Genomic DNA, 13,280 nt, shown 5'->3' with positions numbered 1-13,280 from the left:
CCAAAAAATCCTATTTAGACAAGACCCCCTAACAAATCATCTTTTAAGATTTGACTTGCTAACAATGCAGCTGTAGGCAAGAACCCAGATATTTAATTTTTCAAGTGCTGCAGAGTGCAGTTTTTATCATGCAATGGGATATACTGTTGCTGTAGAAATTAATTGACTAAATTCATTGATTGGTTACTAGGATTGCTTGCTTACTTACTTACTTAAGAGTTATAAATTGGTTTGATTAATTGATTTGATGGTTGATTAATCAATTAATTGATTAATTGGTTTATTGATTGATCTAGGAATGGTACACACAGAACATGAATTTACTCTGTGATTGGTTGTCAGACAGACTTGATCTTCAACTTCATATTCATCAGTTAAATACACTTCTCAAGATTTTCAAGGTAAGATTAAAATAGATTTACTCCCTACATGGTCCATCTTAACGTCTTTTATCTGGGATGAATCTACAACTTCATAGCCCAGAGATTTGTTTTGGTATTACTATCTCAAGAAGCTATCTACACCAAGCCAAGCTGTTTGCCCTCACAGAAGTCCATGTTGTGAATTGAAATTACTACCAACATCTGTGCTAAATCTAAATAGATCTTCAGACACTTGTAACTGGCTTGCCTACTAATTAAAGTCACAAGATGTGATTGCATATATATTAACAGGTTTCCATATAAAGATCCACCTACACTAGATTTAACAGAGCTGTCGGTGGTAATCTCTAATTTAAACCTAATTTCTGTGCTATCAAGGGCCAAAGACTTGGCTTGGTGTAGAGAGCTCCATGAGATGCTAACACCATGAACAATCTCCAAGCTAACAATTTACAGTTATGGGAGACGAAAGTCTAGGGTTAAATTCACATCCTTGCTTTTGAGATAACCAAAATCTGTGTTTTTGGCGAGGACTTTTCATTTAATGATGACACTATTTTTTGCCACTTCACCAGAAAATGTATAATGATTTTGAACTGCATGGAGTGATGGAAAAGTCCTTGAACAGTAAGACATACCAGACCATCAAGAATCGACTGCAAGTAGAGGAAGCAACAGCATCTGTCACTCACAATCTCAATAGTATGCCTATTGATGAAGATAGCGATAGCAACTAGTGACGTTTCATAGTTGTCACGACAACAGCATCCGTCACCCACAATCTCAGTAGTAGATGTCTATCGATGAAGATAGCGATATCAACTTGTGACACTTAGGAGTTGTCATAGCAACACCATTGATGGGTATGCATGCAATTTTGGAACCATGCAAAAAAATAACATACGAAGACATAACAATGAAAGTACTTACTCAGTATGCATGTATTTTGTAGCAATCACGATATGCACATTTTGTCAGTAGAAACTTAGACAAGTGGAGTGATTTTCTTGGAGTAGATCAAAATAAGAAGACTATATACAGTGATAGGGTTGTTTTCCCCCACAAGTTAAAACATTCAAGAGAAACTTGTTTTTTATTATATTAGTGTTGGAGTTTTAGTGAAAGTTGACATGGTTTAGCTTAAATTTTGGTTTAAAGTCTTTTAGATTTTACACAGTATCCATTCAGTCAGTCATATGTGCTGTACAAAATGGTCACGTTCAAAATGTATTTTTTACAAAATGTCAACAATTGGTTCAAACTTCTGTACATGCTCTACTTAACGCATGTCTTGTAGAATTTATTTCTCTATGGACACAGCTAATAACACAAAGTTTTAACCATTTGCATAGTGTGCATAACAATGGTAGCGTAGGATTCTAGGGCGTGGCATTTATAAGAATGCAGGGGAGGGGGTACACTATAGTGTAGATAGCAAGGGAGTTTAAAGTTCACTGTGTTAGGGAGTACATCAGAAATGCTCAGTTCTAGGGAGTCTTGATATGTTACCTGCAAAGTTATTCAGCCTGACTGTTTTGGATTTATTTGTAACCTGACTGCGTGTCACATTTTACTTGTAAGAAGTGTTTCAATGTTGAATAGGTTAACAGCAATTCATGCATGCATGCTGCTTTGTATAATACAACATGTAGTAGTTGTAGTAGTGTTAGGCAATGCCAAACGCAAGATGAGTGCATGTCACTTGTAATGCTGTGCGACAAAAAGTCTAGAAACAGAGGACAAATTTGGCCAAGTCACTTGATGTGCAGTGTTGATTTGGTCACAATGTGTAAAATATCAGTTTGTCATGGTATGTCATACTTTGCAGGAATAATCTTATATAATGTTCATGGTCATTGTGTATGGTTTGTTATTGTCAATGTTATAGACAATTGCCAGGAAGTAAAACATGTACTACTAACTATTTCCCCTATAAATAGTTTTACTTCTTAGCAGGGTTTTAACATGAAGAATGTGATGTATGTAATGACAAATTGAATTAAGATGGTTTCAAAAAAAAAAGTATGTCACAGAACATGCTGCAAAGAACACCAAAGTTTAAAAAAAAAATTAAACGTTTAAAAGTAGATCCAATTAAGGAACTCGTATAATACCAACCAATATATAAAAATCACTGTGGAAATCTGGAAGCCAAATTGCCTCTGAATATTCATGATATGCAAATAAAATTTAAAATGTCACTTTTGACCTTTCCACCAGTGTCTTCCTGAATAATTGATTGGCTCCACTATGCAGTGGTGAAATTCCCATGCATATATTATAATGTAGTTGTTCAGAGGAGAAAGTCCACTGAAACTCACACATTTTCATTTCCCTTCAGAAAAAGGAAAGAATTATCAATTTATCAGTGTGATTTTCAATGATTGAAAATGTGATTTTTCTTTTCAATTTTTGAAACCAGAGAGAGAGAGAGAGTGGTGTAAAGTCAAATTTTATGAAGATAATTATACATTGTTTTTGATGAAATTGTGAAATTCCTCTAAATGAGATCTGTGTAGATGGTAGCAAAGACATTTATGCCGAGTAGATCCCCACTGCTGTTTTCATGCGGATCTAGCACTCTGGAGACATAATCCCATAGATGCCAACAAAACATTCAATGACAAAATGGTGGTGCATGTTAGGAAAAGAGTACTAGACACAGTGATACAGTGAATATATGGATGTGTTTTACCCTAGATAATGAAATATTGGTAATGAATTTAGCCAAATAATGAAAAAACGTTAAAGGTGTGTTATTCCTAAAAATGAGTGATTCACCCAAGTAACAGAATGTTAGACAAATAAGGAATTTTCCATATATTGGTATATTTGGTGTGACACCCTAATAACATATAATGTGAGAGGTTTTGATTTTCCTTGTACACAATGCGCATTATGCATGTTTACGTTTGACTGTGTGGTGTTATGTTATGTTATGTACGACTGTCTTAAAAATATACTTTTATGTAGGACCAGTACTTGTCAAGGGTAGAAAGATACTTGCATGAATTACCAAGAGATGACTAGACTGAGTTCCCATTGTAACATCCAATCAGATTCTTTGTACTGCAGAGAAAGAATGATTATCTATCAGCAGTAAGGTTTAGTATGATTGGATATTGGGTGATCAAGTAGCGACAGTTGCTGTAAGTTACAGCAAATTAGCACAGAAGTAAAATAGTTGCAACGTAGCTAGAAGAAATTAGCTTCTTTTTTTTTTTGAAGAATGTGTTGATGTCAAGAAGGGTAGGTTAGGAATAGGTTTTAGGCAAGTTTCAAGTGAATAGCAACTTCTGCATGTGTCCATAGCCATTCAGAATTACATTAAGAGAACAAGATTCACGTGTGTATTAGAAATTAACTGTGTTTTAGCTGTCAACTCAGTGTAAATTTAACAAAAATCAACCCACTATTCAACAAACTTTTTGGGGGAGAGAGAGAGAGTGGGGATATGTTCAATATCTGTACAAATCAATTAAGACATTTTCTGTAATATATTGAAAACCAATCAATTCAAGAGGGGTGTTTGAATAGTTGTAAAGAATTGCTATTAGCCAAGTACATGTAAACTTAGTCAAAAGTGACATCTATTCAAATACAATGTACTAGAGTAATGTAAAATAAATTTTAAAAACTTTGTGTTGTAGCATTATATATATATACAAATGTTTGGACATATGATGTATACTCTCTGGTAGATGACCATCATGGTTAAAAGTTTTGCCCTTCAAAATGGCTGCTGTTCTCATCCCACTCGAATGAAAATCTTATTAAACTATACAATCTCATCAGAAAGAGAATTTTTATTCATACACAGATGGCATATTTGACTCGTCATAATGTGTTCAGCAGCCATTTTGACCAGGCCATCAATAATTAAGAAAACCTGGTTTGGTTCTGGTTCTAGAAATCAGTCTGGTGTGTTCATCAGTGTGTGCAATCAGTGTAAGACTTCTCAAGAGATAAAAGTAGTAAATTTATGTCAAAAAGTTCAAAGGTTAGAGATTACAGGTCAGATCAAAGGTTTTAGAGTTTACAGGTCGGGACTTTTTGTCATGTGTTTAAGAATCCTGTAATAGCAGAGTACACTTTGTGGTGAACAGAAAATATCAGTATTTTGTGTGTGTGTTTGGGATTTATTTACTCACCATGAGTGTGTTTCTCTGACCTCTGCCATGTCATGTGATGTGACGTCTTACAACCATAATTTTAGATTAGGTCTTTTAAAACACACAATACAATTTGTGCAGACTGTATTTAAAATAGTACTTGAAAAAACAGCTTTATGTGACTTATCTTTTTATCATTGTTGCATAATGATACAAGCCAATATTTTGCCTGATAAACTGGAAACAAAACAAGAGAAGTTTCATGTACATCAGTTAGAAGATTGCATCACCTTTCATCATGTCAAAAAAAAATTTCATACGAAATTGAAACAATTGAATTATCAAGAATTTCTGATGAATGGTATTATTTCACTTTATATGCACATACGGTCAGAGTTACATATTCATGTTGAAAGTATACACAAGTATACATAGGATAACTATATCTCTTGTGTGTTACCCGTTCTGATGATGTTTACCATGCTAGATTTGAACTTGAAAAACCCCATCAAAAAAGCCTTATTCAGTCACTTTTACATACAGCAAATTGGCAAACAACCATTGAGTTCTCTTCACAGTCTCTACATTCCACTCAAATCACAGCTTTCTGTCACATTCCTGGAAAGAGTTTTACATGTAAAGACTGTCCCATTTCTGCTCCAGGGGTATTAGATATAACATTGAGGGGCACAAAGATAATTGTTTTTGCTTTGTTCTAGTTTTGTTTGGGAAGAAAGAGTATTTATGTTTAGAGAATAGACTTATATTGTGTATATTGATTTATAGTTTAAAAAGAGTTCTTATGAATGAATGTAAACCAGTTATTTACTACCTGGTCAATATTAATCAATAATGACCTGGCCTCGTTCCAATTACCTTTGTGCAGCATGTTATATCATTCCTCCAGAGAGGTGAATATGAATTGTTATTTACCCAGTGCAATATTCAATAAATGTCATAGAAAAATGAAAAGATAGCGTTTTGTTATTTTATTTTTTTTAAATTGAATCAAATGGTTTCAGTGATAGTGAAAAGTTATGGGAAAGCTAGACTGTCGACAGTTACTCACACCTTTTTTTCCAATATAAACTTAAGTTGTCGCCGCGCTCCAATCCGTCACAACACTACTATAATCGCATACTGAAGCCTTCGGCCCTCGATATCTGTATGCGATTATAGTAGTATTGCGCTGGATCGGAGCGCCGCAATGACTTAAGTTTAGATAAAACGTAGGGAAAAAAAGGCGTGAGCGACTGTCGACAGTCTAGGGAAAGCATATGTGTGTTTGTGTGCATGTACTATAAAAACTTAATTTTCATTAGCACACCTGAAGTGAGGTTCAGTCAAAAATCTTCAGACTGATTGCATTTCTACTTGATGGGGATATTACTTTGGATGACTAGATGGGAAATTGTTCAAATCAAGTGATTGCACCACAGGTGTGTAATTTGGGTCAAAGATGTGATTTTTGGTAAAAAAAAACAAAAAAAAATGTAAACTCCAAAACAACTGGGGATACATATAGGGATGTGTAGATGAAGGATTGTTCGTGATATGCAAATAGGTCTAAATACGACTTTTTGGTCAAGAATCTTTAGTTCCAAAACTATTGGGCAGATTGTTCGGAAATTTGGTGGGAATGTTTCTGGGAAGGTGTAGATGAAGGTTTGTACAGAACTCTCAAGAAGTACTAAGTGGATGGGGGCTAACATTTGATGGGTATGTTTCTAGAGATGTCAATCTACAGATGTTCAAGGCATTGAAACAAGTATACATAGCAACTATGACCACACCCTTAGCAATAGCCAAATACTAGTTTATTTTACAAAGGTAACATTAATTGGTTCGGACTGTGAATAAACTCAAAAAATATGCCTAGCAACAAGATCATCTCCACAGCAACAGTGAACTGATGTGATTGCAAAGATAACTATGGGGAGGGGTAACCAAGTGGATAAACACTTTAAAATGAACACATGCATAGCAACAAAACCACAACCATAGCAACATTGAAGTGATGGTGAATATTACAAACATAACTGCAGGGATGGGTAAGCATGTGAATAAACATTCAAAATATGAACACATGTATGCCTAGCAACTAAAGACCACAGCAACAGCAATTTCAAAGTGCATAAGAGAGAAAGGGTGAATGTACATGCATGCATATGTATGGTTTGATATTTATATCCCTCTAAATGGCTTCCTACATGTTCTTATTTTAATGTTCACGGAGGGAGACACCCCCTTTCCACATCTTCCCCACCAACAGCCATCATGGTGGTGCTGTCGATTGCGATTTACATCTTCCCAATTTCAACTCGTCCCGTTTCAACTCGCCCAAACGTCAACTCGCCCCATTTTCAACTCGCCCCAACAACACTAGTAAACGTTTATAAATCTAAACGATATATGGACTCGAAGTACGGGGACCGAAAATTTACATGATTTTACCTACTTGGCCAGTTGAAGCGTAGCAAATGTAGCATTTTGTAGCAGAAAGTGGTGGTCGCACATGCATGTGGGTTTTGGCTCAGTGTTTGCTAGATCTAGAACTTATACTACTATAACACAACAACTTTCCTCAGTCGTGGAATATCACTTTTCACATTGGGACTTAATGTTTACAACCCAAATAAGAAATAAAAATTATAATAACCAGGGAGAATATTAGTGACTGAGTTCTGCGTACGGGTTTTGTGGAGACGTGTACTTGTCTCCTCTCCCTGAACACAGAACTGCCCTATATAAAGAGGATTATGGCTAATCTATGCAAATGCGGGAAATTCAAACTGCTGTACAGAGCCCTAGCTTCTGGGTCTTGTTTTCAGCATTTTTTTGTGTACTCCGAGAAACACACAGGTCATGAATCATGTACACATTGTTTGTGAATGTCGTAGGCCCTGTCGTAGGATGGTAACTTCATGACTTGATACACTTGAAAATCAATCAGTTTGTATCATAGAATGTAAAAACCTTTCAAAATAAGACAAATTCTCCTGCAAACAGCTGTTTAGACTGTGTCATGCTAGATTATTCAAATATGCGACATTTGCATGTGAACAACCCAGATCACAGGGGACCCAGGAACCGTGTGACAAACAAAACAAAACAAACAAACAAACAAATAAATAAATAAATAAATAAATAAATAAATAAATAAATAAATAAATAAATAAACTATGTGTTTTTTGTAGTGATGGGTATAGAAAAAAAACATATCTAGTATACCCCTCGAGTATCTGTTTATTTGCTGGTTTATTTAATTATTTTATTTGTCTCTATACTTGCCGTTCGTTTGCTTGTTCATTTGTCATTTATTTAATAGTTTATTTATTTATTTATTTATTTATTTATTTATTTATTTATTTGTTTGTTTGTTTGTTTGTTTGTTTGTTTGTTTTGTTTTGATTGTCACACGGTTCCTGGGTCCCCTGTGCCCAGATAGGGAATGTTTATATTTTGGTGATTACTTGCCAGTGAGTCACCACAAGTTCTCCACTGACTATGACCTCCAAAACTTACAGTCAGTCATATGCAAAATAGGGTACCAGGCAACTAAGTATTGTAGTATGTACTATACCCTGTTTACAGCGCAAGTGGTACTTCATTAGTGGAATACGAGATACCAAAGACCCTCCAAACTGAGCACTACTAGCTTCGAATTCATATATGCACAGGTAAATTATATTGTAAAGAGTTGGGGCGAGTTGAAAATGGGGCGAGTTGAAATTGGAGCGAGTTGAAAATGGGGCGAGTTGAAATTGGGGCCAGTTGAACTTGGGCCAGTTGAAAATTGGGCGAGTGGAAATGGGACGAGTTGAAATGGGACGAGATGAAATTGGGACGAATTGATTCGTCACCCATGCTCCCTTCTCCAAATCAAGATTTAATTGAAAATCCCTGCTGTTTTTGCTATTTCAAAGTATAGGTTAGAGCCAAATGAGAGATTTCAGAAATCTGTTTATGGCCTTGAAGTCGATTGTCAATGCTACTTTGGTGAATGTAACCATGGTCTATGATGTAACGCATCAGTGCATACCATACAACTGTGTACTTACAGCGTGGGGGGAAGGAGTACCATACAATCGTAAATTTAGATATTTTGTGCACCATCCATAAGGGGGGGTTTATTGTAGTGTAAGAACGTATTTGATGACGTCATTCTCATCATTATTGATGCTAATATTAATGTCTTCCATATGCAGAAATCCTTGAGATTAAACAATGCAATGTATTCTTACGTAATGTTGCTTTTAAAAACACAAAGGTAAGCTATCTAAAAGTACAACTGTATTTGATTGGACCTTTCCTTTAATCAGTCCACCATGGTATTTAGATAAATTTACGTATCAAAGTGAGTTTATCCCACAACCGTTATAGTCATCTCCATACAGCTGGGCGGTTTTGAATGGCAAACTTCATCAAGAAATGGAATATTTCAATTTCTGTTGTGACAACGACAAGAATTTGTTAGACAAGCTTACGCGGAGTCAAGTTATGCACGCAAATATCAATATCCACAGCTTTGATTCTGTAACTTAGTGTAAGATTACAGGTGTTATCCCCGGGTGTTATCTGGCTTTACTTGTTGCGGGTTTTTTCTCCTCAAAATTTCACGAATTTTCAAGACCATTTTCACCATGTATCAAGAGGAGCCAGCTAAGTCTTGAAAACGGGCCTCCTGTAGGTTGAAGGTGAACGTTACAGAATATAACCCGACTGTTAACAATGGCCAGTTTGACAGTCAATATCATTACATGTGTAATTTACGTTGTTCACAGTACTACAGACAGGAATAACCACAGGGAGCCCAAGAACCGTGATATAAATAAATATATAAACATAAATAAACAGACAAACAGCTTAACAAAATATGCGTTGGTAAATTATCATTTCAAACTCACATATATATATATATATATATATATATATATATATATATATATATATATATATATATATATATATATATATATATATATATATATATATATATAGTTTTGGTAGTACTGGAACTCGTTCTTGGTTGTAACTCGGAGTTTCACGCATAGTGCGATCATCAGACAACAGTTGTCTGATGATCGCACTATGCGTGAAACTCCGAGTTACAACCAAGAAAGAGTTCCAGTACTACCAAAAATATTACGCTCTGCCGCTGCGGTATAGAGCACTGTCTTAGCAGATTGATACTCACCGAGTTATATATATATATATATATATATATATATATATATATATATATATATATATATATATATATATATATATATATATATATATATATATATATATATACTGTATATGTATACATGTATATACATATATATACAAACAACACAAGTATATATGTAGAAATATACTATATTATTTCAATAGTATAGAGGCCCGTATATGCATAACAACTTATATACATGTTTGTAGTAGTCATGACTTTAAAATGATATTCATTTACACAATTTTCTATGGCGGGGGTTGACCTCCCCTATCACTTATTTATAAAACATACCCCGCCCCCCATATCATATACACATGCCAGGTATTTCCCCGTAACTCAGAGAGTGCTCAGAGTGGACTGTTTCACTATATCTCGCATATCAAATACTTTACAATTACAGTATCACCACTTAGGCCTAATTAGCAAATTATATTCATATATAGGATTGAAATCTTCAAAATAAAAGTTAAACAGTATCTTGGCAGTAAAATGTATTGGGAAGAGCTTGAAACGGGGATAGGCCCACCGGCCACCTCCCATAAAGGGGTTCCGACTAGAATCTCTGGTGTTTTTTTTACCCTTAAAGGCAACATTTAGGCTATTCAGACCCTTTCGGGTAATAATTTCTAAGCGAACAAAACAGTACCATTATGTATCTGAAACTCTTCTTACTTCATAGGGTTCTTCCTCGTTCATATATTTCAGTTACGACCACGTAGTTGCCGAAGGAACAAGAGGATTCATATAATGGGTATTTCTTGTACGACGAAGAGAGTTGTCTGTGTATGTCTTGTCTGTATATGTGTAATAGTCCTCTTTGAAGTCCGCCATTACTGGCACTTACACAGGCAACAGAAAGTGTTGATTCCTGTCGTCAAGGAAACAAGCTTGATTGATGATGAAATCCAACAAAGTGTGAATGTGAACCAGACTGAACGATATTACTTGTACAAAAAGATGTTAATGGGAACTGGACGTAAAAGACGATTACCAACTGTCGTCATCTTTGGGGTACAAAAGTGCGGAACATGGACTTTATTGAGAATGCTACAGTTGCATCCAGATGTAGTTGGTGCTCCGCGTGATGTCCATTATTTTGATTTCGACGAGAACTATTCAAAAGGTCTAGGGTGGTATCTAAAACAGATGCCATTGTCAAACCCTGGGCAAATCACAGTTGAGAAGACCCCCGGCTATTGCTATTCTAAAGCAGCGCCCTCTAGAATATTTGCCATGAATCCAACGATGAAACTGATAGTGATATTACGCAATCCAACAGAACGGGCCATTTCGCAGTACGTGCATTCTTATATGAGATTAGCAGAACGCAATTTACCATACAATATCACTCCATTTGAAGAGCTGGCACTCAAAAATGGACGAGTAAGGTCAAAATACAACAGTGTGAACAACAGCGTGTATGTAAATTACATGGTGCGGTGGTTAGATGTCTTTCCCCGACATCAAATCCATGTCGTGGACGGAGATCGACTGAAAGTCAGCCCTGCAGTAGAATTACACAAAGTTGAGAACTTTTTGGGACTGAAGAACTTCATAACAGAAACAAATTTCTATTACAATAGAACAAAGGGTTTTTATTGTATGAAAACTGCAAAAAAGAATAGATATTGTATGGTAAACTCGAAAGGAAGAAAAAAACCTGACATTGACACGTCAGTTATTGACAAACTCAATAAGTACTACAAACCGTATAATAGAAAACTTGAAAAAATGCTTGGTCAGACATTTAATTGGCCATGATCATGACTCTCTAGATAGACAAGTGTACATTTATTAAAACAGTACAGTACATGGAATGGATAATTATATGCGTTTCAAAGATTAGCATATAATTACTATCTATTCGTTACGTAAGTGAATTCCTGTCATTGGTTGGTTGTTGTGATTCACAGGTGTTGTGTTGGGGTATAAATGTGTTTAGAAGTCCTTTGTTCGTCAGTCTCGGTTGTCTCTGCACGATGGCAACAACAGCAATTTTTTCCTTTATGTAATATCTTATAAAGTTTGATGTCAACTGTAAATCCTTCACCTTCAAGTATTAATATCAGATTTTTCATGGATGCTGTATTTCAGTTTATAATTCAATTGTAATTTATTTGTAACTGCTTCTGTAAGGGGGGAATCATGAAATAAAAGTGGTGGATGATTTCGGGGGTACATAGTGTACATCGTGTTCGACAACCACCGCATACTACCGCATATATTCTGTCTTGTCTTTATTTATTAGTATGATACAGTTTAGTATAGATGCAGACTTCATCCATCGAAGGGCATAGGGGCGTGTAATATTTCTTGGATTGTTGTTTTCCTGGTCTACAGACTAAATGTAACAACCTTTCGACAATAATATTTGTACTAGTATAGCGATTGATACATTTGTAGTAGCAGGATTCGTAGGTACAATGTTTTCCTAAGAAAACGGCAATCCAGGGCGGCAATCTAAGCAATTATACGTGCCCCTGTGTCGAGGAGCCCATTTTTGTCTCTTTTGCATAACTCGCCGATGTTTTCGTACCATTGACTTGAAATACGTCTTGGAAATATAAAACAATCGTACAGTTTTGCTTTTCAAAGCCCATCAAGAAAAAGAATAAAAATCATATCATGATGTCTACTGACTAGTTGATTTGATTTGGCAAAAACTATTCTGAAAATCACAAACAAAACGGACATGCAATAAACTATCACTTCGAAGAAAAGACAAAATGATACAGCACTGAATACTTTTGGATGACACAGAAAAGTTTTAATAGCGTTCCCAACTGATCTGCTGGTATAGTATACACTGTCTCACAGTTGACATACACATACACAAATCATTGTCACATTTCTTGTAATCCGATGTGAAGGTACATACAGTGCTGTAATATACTGCATCGACTGACCAACACCCCCCCCCCCCCCTTCTTGCACCATACACTCCTTTACTTTAATGACCACTTACGTTGTGTGGACCAAAAATATATGTTTGTAGGTTGCTGGCGACAAGGTAATGAAATTGAGCCACGACAGATTCCACGTGCGAGAATGTTGTTGAATTATTTTGCAACTAACCAAGGCTCACGTTTTAGTCCATGTGATGTGATGTGATGTGATGTCGGGTCGATTCTTGATGTAACTATAGTAACGTGAGCTGTAACAGGTCAATAGTCGACGTTGCCCTAGGTGAGTGAACGACCGACTGTTGAACCATAGATGTCTTGTCTCCCTTAGTTTACGCTATACTATATACAGTGTAATAGATATTAAAACGATGGATATTTTCGTAGGTAGTGCTGTGGTATATGTTTACATGTAACCTGCCGTAATAGAGAAAACGAATGTTCAAGCGCGTGTGGGTGTGTGTGTCACGATGTGTATGTGTATCTGTCTGACCGTCCACAGGGGACTCAGGTTAAGTTAGTTACATTTACGAAATCAAACAGCAACATGTAAACAGTGAAAAACATGAACGACAGAATACATGTAATTACACATCAACAAGAATTATAGGGTGACATTGAAACCGTCGAATGACAACTGGAATGATGAAAAACAATTTCTACT

The 13,280-nt window shown here is 35.7% G+C and overlaps 2 protein-coding genes across 2 annotated transcripts in view; both read left to right on the top strand.

Annotated features, from left to right (window-relative positions):
• The window catches only part of LOC144437028 (calcium-dependent secretion activator 1-like), an 81,659-nt gene extending 76,208 nt beyond the window's left edge, over positions 1-5,451 (top strand). The window contains exons 27-28 of the mRNA XM_078125899.1: positions 297-401; positions 959-5,451. Coding sequence (XP_077982025.1) covers positions 297-401; positions 959-1,120 — 267 coding nt within the window. The 3' untranslated portion in view covers positions 1,121-5,451. The remainder of the gene's footprint in view (positions 1-296; positions 402-958) is intronic.
• Positions 5,452-10,460: 5,009 nt separating this feature from the next.
• On the top strand, positions 10,461-11,474 carry LOC144433657 (heparan sulfate glucosamine 3-O-sulfotransferase 1-like). Its single transcript, XM_078122009.1, has one exon. It carries the CDS (start codon positions 10,461-10,463, stop codon positions 11,472-11,474), a length of 1,014 nt encoding a protein of 337 aa, XP_077978135.1.
• Positions 11,475-13,280: the final 1,806 nt, after the last annotated feature.

The sequence above is a fragment of the Glandiceps talaboti genome, chromosome 1 (assembly GCF_964340395.1).
Source record: "Glandiceps talaboti chromosome 1, keGlaTala1.1, whole genome shotgun sequence".
NCBI classification, from domain to species: domain Eukaryota; kingdom Metazoa; phylum Hemichordata; class Enteropneusta; family Spengelidae; genus Glandiceps; species Glandiceps talaboti.
The sequence above is the reverse complement of the archived record's forward strand: the minus strand, read 5'-3'. Positions and strand labels throughout refer to the sequence as shown.